Genomic DNA, 14203 nt, shown 5'->3' on the forward strand with positions numbered 1-14203 from the left:
CGCAGAAGACTGTGAGCCTCCTAAATCCACTCATTCATTCAACAGATTTTAAGTAAGTGAGGCCAGGACAGGAGCCAAGGGTTAGAAGTGCTCCCCGACCTGTTTGCATGTTGGAATCACCTGGGAAGCTCCACAGCACACGGGTGAGTGGGTGGGTCCTCCCTCCAGGCACGGGGACCTCATGGACCCGGTAGGACCCCCCAGAGTTATGTCGTGCAGCCGCTTGCAGGTGTGAGGTCCTCACTCCTCACTCCACTGCAGCAACATGCTTTTGCCTCTGGGTCCATGTTCCAGCTTCTTAACGCCCAGGGCGGATTGGGCGGGGTCAGCTACAGACACGGGATTCATTTTCTAAAGGGTCGCGCCCACCTCTTCCCTCGCCTGTCTTGGAGTCCATACTTCGACCAGGTCCCCATAGGTCCCTGAGGACATCGTGAAAAAAAAAAAACAAAACAGCCTAATGACACCTGGGGCCCAGCAGGGGGACGGACCCCAGGTAAGTCATTAACACACAGGAGAGGTAAACGGTGTGACGGGGGGGGGACAGGGTGCTGTGGGAGCTCCTGAGAGGTGCACTTGCTCCTGGGCAGGTGAGCCGTGGGGGGAGGGGAAGGAGCCCCTGGTGGTGAGAGAAGCCGGCAGCTTCCGCTTCTGCTCCAGGGACGCACAGCCTGGCCTTGTGCCCTTGCCCGTCACCTCGCTGGTCCCGGTGCGCATGGCCCGTGTTCATTTCCAGCCGGAGGGGCCATTCGTCAAGTTATGTAGTGCACAAGTCTTGCCGAGCACCTCTCGCAGGCATCACGCCAGGCCCAGATGTGAGGCAGACAGACAGGGGCTGGGCTGACGTGGGGAGAGAAGGGCCTCGCCCGGCCCTACGACCTGGGCGCTCAGGCGAACGCGCCGCGAGGTCCCGGTTACGCTACAGAGATGAGCAAACCACTTCCTCCTCCTTTTGCCCTTGTTGGTCAAGCTGCCTCCACGGAACCTTGGCTGAGCAGAGGCAAAACGCTAATCTTCAACTAAGAAAACTCGGGGAAGCACTTCTGCTTGGCACGAGGCGCCCAGCCACGGCACGAGAAGGGGAGCTGCAGGGGTTCAGCCCCGGGGACTCCAGAAACGCCTGGAATGGGACCGGGTTTGCGAGAGACCAGATCTTCTGTGTGGATAGATGGCGTCGGATTCTGAGAAGACCTAGATAGTCATACTGATTTAAACTGAGGCTGGCTCACATTTAGAATACATGTATTTCCCACATCATACACAATGACACAGTACACTTATAAGTAAAATGAAGAGAAAAAAAGACTTTATTTTAAAATAAACTATGCTCTGCTACCCCTCCTCCCCCTTCTTTCCTGGTCCTCCCCCACCCTTTACAGTCATGCCCTGCATGGGATCCTTGTCACGGGGTCTATTGCTCAAGCTGAGATCTGATCTACATTCCCAGGGCCCAGTGCAAGGAAAAGTCAGTGATTTGAGAAAAGCTTTTACTGAGAGGAAATTATCCCTTTATTGCAGCAGAATTCATAATCGAAAAATTGGACACCATTAAAATGTTCCATCACTAGGAGACTGCTTAAATACAAACTGTTCGTCTGCTGGAGAGACATTATGTAGCTATCAAAGCGATGTTCGTGAGAGTAAATCATTGGATCAACATGGAAAATGCTGATTTCATCAAGTTAGGTGGGAAAAGCAGAATGAAAATTGTATATTCACTTTCTTCCCTTTTCTAATTAGGGGAATTACATCTCTCAAACCTGTGTGTAGGGAAAAAAGAAAAAACTGCAAGGAAGTACAGCAAGGTCACACTGCAGATCTCTTTATTCGGAGGAAATCTTGGTTACTTTTCCCTTTTTCTTTCTGTCTCTCTGTATTTTTCAAGTTTTCTACTATGTGAATTACGGTTTCATGAAATGAATAGATAATAAATATTTACATCAAAATTAAACAATGTATTAAAAAGAGGACCAGCTCATAGTCTGCTGGTCTTAATTGAGCTTTTTAAATCACTGGACTAAAGGGTCTCCCGCTCACCACTGAGCGAAGCCACAGAGGGAGGATGAGAATGAGGGTGTCTTCATGAACGACCACCCCACGATGTTAGCGATGGCCGACAGCCAAGGAAACCTCGTCTTTTGGGTTCCTGGACCCAACTCCGATGTGTGTGTGTGCACACATGTGTGCATGTGTGTGTGTGTGCATGTGTGTGTGTAGCTTCCCCGCACCAACAAGCAGTTCTGTGATACCAGCAAGGTCTCTGAGAATTCAACTCAACTAAGACACTGTCTACCCAGAGATTCCGTACATTACGGGTTCAGTCCTACACGGTACCCCCACTTCAGACACCAATCACAAGCCCAGGTTGTTACTGTGCCTCTGAATGACTAAGGCTGCAAACCAGAGGTTCCCATGATCCCCTCCTTGGGTTGGACTAATGCCCTAGGACAGCTCACAGAACTGAGGAAACCCATTTACTAGATGAAAGACATCAAAGCCCAAGTCCCCGACTTTGGAGCACTTACCTGGAAAGACCATTCTACGCTTCTGTTTTGTCCATCCAGCAAAGACATTCAAACACCAGGAAGGCAGCATCTGGACGGGAGAGGTTCCTATATCTGGCCGGGTGGTCCAGTCCTTAGCCTCTCCAGGCCCGTTGTTCCTATTGGTCAAACAGAAGGCTGACTACTTGACCGTCAGGCATACACCCAACTCTACAATTCCATGGCTTTGACTCAGGGTGGATGTATTGTGAGCACTGGGGTGAAGAATGAAATAACCTCCACGCAGTAAAGAAAGGTCGATGGCATGCCAATGGCCACCGCGCGCCAGGTTCTGCGCAAGGCTTGGGGCCCTTGAGCAGAGCTGCTCAGTCTTGCCTGGGTTTGATCCAGGCTCTTACTTCCTCCATACATGACCTAGCTCCACGTCCTCTCTGTGCCTCAGTTTGCCAAGGAAATGGGAAGCACAAGGAACAAAGGAATTGATAAATTATAATTGGGTCATTCGGGCCATGTTGAGGACTTCAGGCTCCAAACCCAGGTCACTGTCCTGGCGTCAGAGCCTGGGGATGGTTGTCTGACGTCCTGGGCTCATCCCTGTGGATTGCACTCTTAATAATAATGACAACAGTGATAATAATAATAATAATAATAATGATAAAGCATTCATTGAGCAAATACTATATGCCATATACTTCTAGGCATTTGACATATATTACCTTTTAAAATCCTTACTTTGAACCTATAAAGTAAGGACTATTAATACCCCCATTTTACAGCTGGAAATACTTAGGCATCCTGAACAACTTGCCCAGGAGTTGGGGGCTGGATTTCAAACCCAGACGAGTTGGCTCTAGAGCCCACACTCTTAAACACTTCAATGAGCACTGCCTCTCGGGGCAGAAGGGGTGACCGTCTTGGCGGAGGAGGACCTTCCCGTGTGTGTCCCTCTCCTTTTCTGGGCTCAGGAGCTCCATCTCCTATGGAGCGAGCGGATGGACAGTCATGCCAGTGGGGCATGCACGAAGCCCGGGGTGCCCGTCGCTCCAGGTCTGTGTCTAACCCGCAGACGGAGCCGCACGAAGCACAGTCCCGGCCTCAAGAAATTCGAGATGATACGGCGCGAAGCTGGGCACAGTAGGAATAAAGTCAATGGCAGAGAGCTCAGAGTCGAGAGAGATGGCGGGGCCGGCGCACGTCCACACATGGCCTTGGGGGCAAACAGCTGGAAGGCAGAGTATGGCGTAAGGGGCTAGTGCGAGAAGAAAGGGGAGGAATCAGATGGCGGTGGAGGGAGGGGCTCACACACACCTACCTCCAATCAGACCCCATTCCAAGTGCCTGTGTTTGGGGATCTCCGTCATGTTCTAGGTCATGGTGGTGAATAAGACACAGTCCCTGCCCTCACGGAGCTTGCAATCACTCGCTGGCAAGGACCTTTGGGTTTCTCGCTGTTGATACTAAGCCTGCAAAGATGCTTTGAGGCCCCGAACTTCAGGCGCCTTCGACGCCTGGCCGAGGAGTTCAGAATTCTGCTCACCGACAACAGGAGGCTGCCACAGAGATGGAGCAGGAGACGACCTGAGAGCACGTGTTTCGGAAGAGCCATCAGGCCGAGATGCACAGAGCCTGGAGCGTAGCTGGTCACTGGCCCCGTGAGAGCTGGGCTGCCCGCTTCCCTGCGGTTTCTTGTTAATTAAGTCTTTATTTCACAGAGCAGTTTTAGAGCAAGATTGAGTGGGAAGTACAGAGCCCTCGCATGCCCCTCCAACTTTGAATGAGCTTTTATCTCTGGAGATCATGTCAGCCTCCAGCTTGTGAGAAGACGGCGGGATCCGAACTCACTCACCGTGGCGGTTTCCGGGCAGGGCGCACATGAGCAGCAACTTTGGCCTCTACAAAACCCGGACACCCAGCCGGCACCAGGCCGGCCGAGCCAGAACCTCTGGGCATGCAGCCTCGGTTTGGAAGTGGTGGTTCTGATTTACACCTTTGGTTGAGAACCTCCAACGTATGACCCAGAACCAGGTCGGACAGTTTCCGAAACCGATGCGTCATTTCCCCGACAAGTTAATGGGTGGTGTCAGCTTTTGATACTACTTGGTCACAATGTTGGCATCATTGCTCCCCTGAGGCTTCTTGCGGGGTTCCCTGGGTACACAGGCCTGTTATTCGCCTTGGAGAAGGAACTTGGCTCCTCGGGGAAGGTGGACCCTTGGGTGGGGATGCATGACCTGACTGTCCCCATTCCTGGGACCCATCAGGCCTGATTTTCACCTGGGGGGTAAGTCCTAGTACCGACAATATGGAATCAGCCTCCGGCGCTGGGAGGGGCCCCACCAAACAGCTCCTCCTCTGAGCGTCTCGCAAATGGGGAGTTGTGGGGCCGGCAGGCGCAGCCGTGACCAAGATCCCGCGGTTTGCGAGGGCCCAGGGACGCAGGAGCCTGGGGGTTCCCCTCGCGATCCAGTCCTCTCTCCGACCCCAAGGGCACGCGGGTGGCTGCCATCGCAGCCCGGGAGCGTGGAGGGGGAGGGCATGAGGGTGCAGTCCCAGCACCCTCGGGGGAGACACAGAAGCAGGGGAGCCCGAGGCCGGGTGCCACCTCTCCGACGGGGTCTTGACGTCATCCTGCGTTCTACGTGAACTCTTCGTGGGTTTCGTTCTCAGAAGCACGGCCTGTGTCTGTGCTGTCGCGTCTCTGGCTGGGTGCCCGTCTGCGTCTCGGCGGCCCCTTCCGGGCTCCGGCGGGTGTCCCAGCAAGGCGTGAGGGAGCCGGGCGTGACTGACCCCGTGCTCCGACCTCGGGAAGCTCAGACTGGTGGGGGAAGCGTGGGCGCACATTCCCCGACGGGAAACTCGGCTTGCCTCGAAGCGGTGCCAGCACCCGTGTGTGTGGGATTAACGCACGCGGCGGGGCCGGGCGGAGCTGAGGTTGAGGAAAAGCCTCACGAAGTCTGTCAGACAGGAAGAGTTTCGTGAGTGGAAGGGGTTCAAGCCAGTAAGACACAAGGTCGTCGTCGGATGCCCTCAGGCCAGGCCAGAGGCCGGCCCACTCTGCCTGGCAGCAGGTCAAGAAGCGACACTCGAGCAGAGTCCTGAGGCTGAGGACAGCTTCCCCTGGCGGGGGTAGAGGAGCAGAGACAAGAGCAAGCGCAGCTCATCTGGGGGACGGGGCCTGGGGACGGGCCGAGACCGCTCGTACAGAAGCCGGGCGGGCGAGGGGGCCTCAGCCCTGAGTCCCGTGCGGGGGGCCTTCGGTGCCACTTACTAAATTTGAAATTTGGACTCTAGAAAATGAGACTTCCTCAAGAATTTGGGTGTGGTCAAACGTTTCGGTCACATTTATTTTAGGAGCATCCAGATCAAAGTGCAGAGGATGGACTGACTGCAGGAGGAAGGTACCGGCAGCAGCGGGCCCCAGGCGTCATCTGACAGAGAACTTGGTGCTTCTGACGCATTAGGTCTCGGGCTGCCGTTTCATGGGCTCTGGCGGAAGGCACGAGAGTGGGTCGGAGACAAAGGGCTTCACTGCCCACGGCGCCGCGGGCCGCAGGAGCATCAGCACAGACACTCCCCGTGGCCTGGCCTGGGTGGGCGCCGGGCACGCAGCTGGGGGACCCCGAGTGTCCTCCTTCCTCGGCAGGCGGTGAGCAGACTGCCCTTTGTCCCGGAGGGAGGCACCTCCTCCTTCCCCAAGGTTACCTGCTGCAGACGCAGCCTGCAGCCCGCAGAGCGGCCCGGCGGGAAGGGCGCTCAGGACTTCACCGGTGGCACGCACGGTGACATGTGCAGCAGTTGAGACCCCAGGGGTGACGCCCCACCCCAAGCACCCGCCTTGGGGCGCAGGGCAGACTGAACCCACATTTCGGGGCGGCGATACAGAGGAAGGCAGGGTGGAAACTGTACCGCGAAGGTTTATTAAATGCCGACAGTGTCGGGCACAGGAGACAGACACAGCAGTGAACGAACGGACCGGAGTTCCCGACGCCCAGCGCTTCCATCCGAGTCCGGATGGACACATCGACCAACCGGGAGGCGGCATGTCACCCAGGGCCTCACCGACCGGGGAAGGTCTTGACGCTGACTAGGGTGCGTTTTGTATGGGGGCACCTCCCGACGCGATTCACTGAAAGAGTGGCTGTCTGAGACCAGACACAGGCGGTGGGTGGGGCTGGGGCTGGGGAGACCCTGGAAGCGGGGAGTGGGGGGGACCAGCTAAGGAGCCGAGGCCAGGCGCGCTCGCTGGCTCTGGGGGGCGGCGGTGCAGGAACTCACCGCCCGAGGCCTCTCACAGCTCCACATGCGGGTGGGCCTGGAGAATGCTCGGCAGAGCTGAACGCCATTAGTTACATACACCCAGAAGGGTCCCTTTGCCCATTTGCTGTCGTCACAAGGGGGCCGCTTTGGGGACCTGGAGGGAGAAGCCGGGAGGCAGCAGAGTGAAGAGCAAGTAAGTGGATTTAGCAGGCGGAAGCTTATTCTAGAAGTCTGCCATGAGGGAGAGGACTTAGGATCTTGCAAAATTTTAAAACGTGCCGAAGAGATCTAAGCGTGTCTAAACGCCATCGGGACTAAGAGGAAAAGGTCGACCACGCAGGAGGGCGCGAGGCACGGTCCCCGAGAGGGCGGGAAAGGGCGGGATGCACAGCACGGGTGCGGGGTCGGCCCTGGCGGCAAGCACGCTTCTGCCAGAGCAGAAGGGGCGGCGTGTGGCTTCGGCGGAGCTCGCGAGCTGGAGGGCCTGCAGGGAGGCAGCTGCCGCTCCGGCCGCAGCTCCGACTTTGGCCTCACTGACCTGCCGGCTCACCAGGACGCGCTGCCCCATTCGCCGCCTTCTTTTTCCATCCTGAGAAGTCAAATCCAAGTTGTATCCTTCGAGCCTCCAGGGGAGGCAACGGGAATCAGGATCCACACACACAGGCCAAAGAATGGTGTTTCTCTCTTTTATTTAAAAACAGTGCTTCATTACCATTTGCAAAGGCAGAGGCGGTGCTCCTCCCTTGCTTAGAGTTTATAAAAGCCAGCAACATGATCAATAATTTATACACATGGATAGTAATACAAAAAAATAAGGAATAAAAGCTAAAGATCTAACTACTCCGACCTTCACAATTCCAGCTACTTGATAATAATAGGAGTAACCCAATGAATACTGTATGGTCTGAAAGCTACTATACAATATGATTCTTAACGAGAAGGGGAGGGAATCGGAGACTGTCACGAAGCCCTGGGGTGCTTCTCTGGAGTTCGCAGGGAAACGGGGACCCTGGGCAAGCAGCTCGGGTGTCCTAGGAAGTGATTCTGGGGAAGGGGCTGGGAGAGAAGGCGAGGTGGTCAATTATACAAGCATCCCAGGTGACGCCCCCGAGCCCCAAAGGTACCTGTTTTGCCATGGCGATGGGACGGGCTGGAGAAGCCGCACGTTGCATGGGGGGGGGGGGCGGGGGGGGGAGAAAGAGGTTTTGTGGCATGTTTAGCCTTGCAGAGATCTGGACTGAGGAGCGCGGAGGCCCTGGCAGGCCGGCCTGTCAGGGACAGGCGGCCCCCTGGCTCTCCGCACTCTGCGGCCCCAGCTCGCTGCGTCAGCCGCAGGTCGCTCCGGCTACTCACAAGCAGAATTATAACACAAGGAAAAACAATTCATATCCCTCAGGGAAAAAAGAGGATCAATTCATCACTCAGTATATAATACAGCCAAAATGAGCTGCCAAAGTAAGCACACACACACACACACGCACGCACACACACACACACACACACACACAAATACTGTGAACAGAAAAATACGAGAAAATGCCTAAGCTGGGAGCCTTGATGGGGCATAGACACTGCTTAAAGCACTTATCAGTCCCCGGGAAAACCAAACTGAAAAAAGATTTTTTAAAAATTCCAAAAACTCATGGACCCCCTGGGAATCTGGCGTCCGTGAGGGGGCGGGGCTGGGGGAGGAGAAAAGAGACGTCCCCTTTCTGCTGGCCAGTGGGAGCCGAGCCCTCACGGCACCGGCTCGCGCGTGACCACCAGACGGAGGCCCGGGCCCTCGCTGGCAGTCCCCTTAAAGGCAAGGCTCGAGTTCTGGCTGCTGAGCAGTTCTCTGTTACCAATCCCTGCCAACCAGCACTACCATGGCTGAAATGATCTACCGTTTTCCTGAGTAAACTGTAACTGGCTACAGTGCCGGTAACGTGGATGAGAACTCAGCTACTACAGCCAACGCGACGCTCGAGGGCTCCCCTCCACGCCTCGGCTCCTCACTCCAGGAGCATCGGATTCAGGAATTTGAGAACCTGCTGTCCGCAGTCTGGTCTGTGAGTCTCGTCTGAAAGGCCGGTGCCGGGGACTCCACCGCACACAGTGAGCAGAGGGCGCCTGCTGGCTTGGGACAGCCGGGGCCCACCTGGGAAGGGCCCTGCCTCTTGCTGCGTCTAGCTCTCGGATGGCTACTGCCTGGCCGATCAGTAAAGCAGGTATGAAGGAAGTGCAGAGGAAGAGGGAGAGAGGGGGACGAGGCTTTCGGACAGTTAACATTTCAAAAAAGAAAATAGTGTTTTATGCGACAGAGAATCAAGTTTCACTGGTGTCTACTACAAATGGTCAAACATTTTCAAGAGCATGACAAAATAAAAAAACACAAATTTACGTCTGATGCTCACCTTGCCCACTATTTTTTTCCTATCTTAAAACAGTGCAAACAGGTAACTTATGCTTTTTAAAACACCACTACCCCTTCCCCACCCCCCAAAGTCCCTTTCCTCCTATTATCTGGGGGAAAAAATAATCTGCAGTTCTGCGAATGTCCCTGTGCTCGAGGGTTGCAAGCAGCAGAGGGGCGACTGGACTTGGCAAACGGGGAGGGCTCGAACAGTGTCCCCTTGTCCCTCTGTACACGTCTAGCGCCTTCCAGACTGTCCCTTGATTGGCCTCAGTCTCCTGCCAGAGGGAAGGGGGGTTCTCAAGCCCTTCTTGCAAATCCTTGGGGTGCTTCCATCCCAAGTTGACATACCTCCCTTCTACCTGGAGGCTATGCGACTACTTATGGGTGACGGTGATTCTCCGACTACCGGCTACATCTCCAGGAAGGTGAAACCTAAACTAAGTGCGGTTCAGCCCCTGAGGAGTCACGCTTTTGAGGAAAAGCTGCTATTACTGATTTCCACGGAACGGATCTCCACTAGCTCCCCTTAAACTAAGAGTTGAGCCCCAGTCTTTTCATGTTCCAAGAAAAATAAAATTGGCTCAATCCGACTGGGGCTGCTGGAGGATGATGCTGAGAGCAGGTTTTGTACAACCTGAGAGCCTTGAAAATGATGAATCACAACGGCTGATCTGGGTTCATGGGAGCTGAGCTACTTACACCAAGAAATGTGGAGACCTAAGGACAGCTCTCTGGGCTGAAAGGCAGATATTCAGATACAGGTGTTCACTAGACTTCTGGTCTCCTTAAAGGAACCCAGCTTCGAAGAGTAAGATGCTTAAAGTTGATATCACAAGTTAAAGCTGTCGAAATCATCTCCGTACTGTGATTCAGCATCAGTAAGCTTTTTGGAATTATCAACCAGCATCCTCTAACGAACTCACAAGATGCCAGACTCTCTTTTTTAGTCCAGTGGGAACCAGAGTCAGGGATGTGCAAGCACCAGTGCTTTGGGGGAACCTGCTTCTAGTGAAGCCGGCTGCATGGAGTCTCGAAAGTTCAAAGGTACGGGCGGGGGAGGGGGGTGAATATCGTCAACCCTAGGTGCCTGTGAGAGGCCTAATTCCCAGTGCTGACACCGAAAACCAAAGGCCTTTCAATGGGAAGCAGAACTTGGTTCGGTCTTTCTCGGGAAGGGGAGCTGGAGGAAGCAGTACTAGAACCGTGCCCGGAAGCGCGGAAGCCACCGGAAATCATGGAGCTTGCCCTCGGGGTCCTCAGCCAGAACCCGCTGAACTGGAACACGCAAAAGCTACCTCGAGCTCAAGCCTCTGCCTCTTACGAAGGGCTGTGGAAGCCGCCTTCTCTACCTTTCCCATCAGCTTTTCTCTTTCTGGCAAAGAGAAGAGTCTTAAATTCATCGCTCTATTCTCCCCTGCTGCGGACACACCATTTAGGATTTGGCTTTGTTTCCACTGAGGAGTGGCTTGCCATTTTGTGAGAATGGCCCCTTTTTGAACGTGACCAGAAATTTCTCTTGTTTCTTTAGTCGGTAAAAGCTCTCCCTCAAAACAAAAGCAAAGGAAAAAATTGTCCCTGCCCCCACTCCCTAGAACTCAGAGGGTCCCACATCCCGTTCCCCCTCCTCTAACTAAAGTATTTATATACAAACAACAAAAATTGTCTTAACAGCAACAAACCAAACTTTGGCTTGGGGAGGGGAACCCTTAAAAAGTGGCCAATGGACTGGGCGGTCTGGCGTCCCCTATCCTATGCATTCCTCCCAAGAATCAATAAGATTGCATCGAGGCCTCCAGCTTCCTTGCTGTCTCCTCGTTTCAGGGGAAGAGGATTCCCAAGCGGGAGAGATGTGTATTATAAACGACAGGCCAGTCCTTCCCGGATACATTACTCTGCTTACAGAAATGCTTGATGCTGTCATATGTCAGTCATTTTAATCCAGGGACACGAATCGGTCAAGAACGTGTGGAGGCAGAAGTAAAAATAACAAACCAAAAGCAAAGCCCTAACAAGCCGCAAGCTCCATGTCTCTGAATCACTCCCTTTAGCAGCTACCCCTCGGGTGAGAGGTCACCCTCGTACCAGCGTGACCAGACCAGGGAGCCGAACGGACCGTGCTTTTCTATTTCCTAACGCCTTCATTTTGGAAATGCTGCGGGACCCTTGCCTTTCTCATTAACGGCTAATAGCTAAAGAGAAACTCTCTCCCCCCTACCTTGAATGAACATATGTATGTAAAGAACGGAGGCCAGACAGCAAGAGTGGCGACTCACTGCCATCGCCACCACATGACTCCTTCTGACCAGTTCAGACCCTCCTTCCAACACGGGAGGGGAGTGACCCCAGGGGCGCCAAGCTCATGCTCTGTAGTGTTCGTGCCCACCAAGTGGTCCAGGTGCTCAGCTGGGGGGTCTTTGGAGGGTAATGAGAAGCTGGGTGGAATGGCCATGGAGGCTCAAGGTTGTGGAAAGCGAAGTGACTCATAAAGGCTCTGGAAGATGAGATTCCTATGGCTTTGGAGCTGGTACAAAGTGCCTTTGCTTGCCCTTTCATGCCCGACTCACCAGAACCTCCGGGGACAGCTGACCTAGGACTCGGTGCTTTATTTTCTGCCAACAGAGCCTTTAGTATATGTTCTGTACTTTGCACTGACTTTCTGATGCAAGAGAAAGACTGGGAATATCACAGAGCCGTCCGGACGCTGTCTAATATCCCCTTTCTCTTCTTCGCCCTCTTTATTGGCTTCTCAACAATTTGTGCTGCCAGCCCTCAAGCTGTGCCCAGATACCTGGAGGAAATCTGGCCACTGGCTACTTATTCTTCTGTCCCTGGGTCCTAAATTCCTGAATCTTGAGGACATGGGAACAGGGTGTTAATAAAAGGATAGATGAGCTAAGGTTGTTTCAATGAAAGGAGTGCTAGGGTGACAGGAAAGAAAAAAAATGATTATTTTCATACTCCAGAGTTCATTCTGAGACTGGTTTCCTAATGAGGTGTTTATTATCCACAGTCTGAGAGCGCACGTTTGGAAATATTAATACCATAATTCCAAAACCTGTGCCAATTGTCTCAGGCTGTGCACGTACGATGCCTGTAAAAAGAATGGAGCAGATGGGAGGGAAGAGGAGAGGAAAGTGTCTTTTTTTAAATTCTCCTGCTTTGCAAGCACAAATTCCTATCATCTATCAGCATGTGGATTCCAGCCACAGCCAATCAGAACTGCCTGCCAAAGACCAGAAACTCAGAAGGCCAGAAGAACGTCCTGTTGCGGAAAGAACTCTTCCACTTCTGCTTGTCCCCCAGCCGCTCAGCACCAGATGCACTTTGGCTACGCTGTCCGCTGACTTCTGAGCAGACTGCATTTATCAGATCCTATGTCTCTCCTTCCTCACTAACTGCCTCTTCCGTGATTGATAGAATAAGCTAAGCACGGACATACAGACATGGAAATGCATTATTTTTTTTTTTTTTTACCACAGTTAAAAAAAAAAAGAAAAAAAAAAGAAAAAATGCACAATCTTTGGAACAAAAGAATTAAAGGCAGAAATTTAAAGGAAAAATACATATTCAAAGAACATAGTGAGGTATAAAAAAGTATTCTCTCTTTTTTTTGTGTTTTTTTTTGTTTGTTTGTCTGTTTGTTTTTCCTCTTCATCTTGCTATAGAGTTCCTCTACTAGTAAATATTGCAATAGCCAGGCCTCATGAACTGGGGGGCTGTCCCACTTGCAGGGGTCTCACGTCACTTCAGTAGGGGGCAAATCGGCTGTAGCCACCTCGGTATAAACTCGCCTGCAGTAATTAAAGACATAAAAATAGTGAAAAGGTTAATGAGAGAAGCATTAAGAATGAAGACAACTGTCCTGAGAAGGGATTTGGAAAACTGCTTCCTTAGAAGCTTCAGAGCACCTGATTAGGTGACGCCTGGTACAGTGAAGCCAGGAAACCAACTTGTGCCTCTAATTTGCTCAAACCAGAGCCCACAACATTTACTGCGGACCTCAGATTCTTAGGGAGAGAGTATGATAATGGTTTATTTCAATAGTTGCATGAATTAGCACAGAAGGGGAACACAATACAGTTCAAAACTGGCCTGCAAATAGTGTGGTTTTTAAAAGAATGGGTCTTTGTTTACCTGATCGCATCACTGCAATTGTGATCTAAAGCACACTGGTTTTACCTTCTGACGTATTACCTGTCAGTTCTGACCACTGTCTCAGACATAGCCTGTTTGACGTGGTGCTGGATTTAAACCTGAGCCAACCTCTCAACTAATAAAGCCTATTTGCTGTATAATCTGTAAAAGACATCAATAGCTTGTCTTTTCTTGATGTACCCAAATTTACATGTATATATCACTGGGGTTTTAACTGGGCTTTATTCCTTTGTTTTATTTATCTAAGGGCTTCTCTTTTCAAATAAAAGTTCCCCAGGAACACAGCTCTCCTTGGGTCATTCTTTTTGTAGCAATTCTAATATGCACCCTCCCCCCTGACTCTATTACTTCCTCCCACAAATCTTCATTAGTGGAAATTTAGTGTGAGACAATGATGCGTTTGCTCAAATTCCTTTAAGTCTTTTTTTTTTTCCTTTAGGAAGAAAAATTTATTTATAAATTCCTTTCAGTCTGAAATTTGACATCATTCTGCCTCCCTTTTGAAAATCTTCGCCCACGTGTAGGCAGCTGCCCAGCCGCTTTCTGGACTGCAGAGAATGTCTGGCATTGGGAGGTGCCATGCGGAAAGGCCTGTCTTTGCCTGAGCCAGTCCCGATGACTGGGCATGGCGGCGTCCAGGCCAACACAAAATAATGCGGCGAGGATTCGTGTTTGGTTAGGGGAGGTTATTCTAGATGAGCTCTGTGGGTTTTTTTTTTCTTTACTTCTATGAAAATACCATATTTTGCCACAGATATGACTTAAAAAATACCTTTACAAGGTGTTCACTTGGTAGTTCTATCTACCAGAAGGTCGAGGAACAGCAGACATGTCCTTTGGCATATGCATTTGCAACTTACGCACATTAAGTTTTTCTGAAATGCTTACA

General features: G+C 52.1%; 1 protein-coding gene across 15 annotated transcripts in view; it reads right to left on the reverse strand.

Annotated features, from left to right (window-relative positions):
* Window positions 1–7433: 7433 nt before the first annotated feature.
* Window positions 7434–14203, reverse strand: part of RBFOX2 (RNA binding fox-1 homolog 2) — a 240716-nt gene continuing 233946 nt past the window's right edge. For all 15 annotated transcript variants that reach the window (XM_016161661.2, XM_036237432.1, XM_016161669.2 and 12 more), the window contains one exon: window positions 7434–12950. In XM_016161661.2, the coding sequence (XP_016017147.1) occupies window positions 12896–12950 (55 nt within the window). In that variant the 3' untranslated portion in view covers window positions 7434–12895. The remainder of the gene's footprint in view (window positions 12951–14203) is intronic.

Source organism: Rousettus aegyptiacus, unplaced genomic scaffold, assembly GCF_014176215.1.
Source record: "Rousettus aegyptiacus isolate mRouAeg1 unplaced genomic scaffold, mRouAeg1.p scaffold_m13_p_2, whole genome shotgun sequence".
NCBI classification, from domain to species: domain Eukaryota; kingdom Metazoa; phylum Chordata; class Mammalia; order Chiroptera; family Pteropodidae; genus Rousettus; species Rousettus aegyptiacus.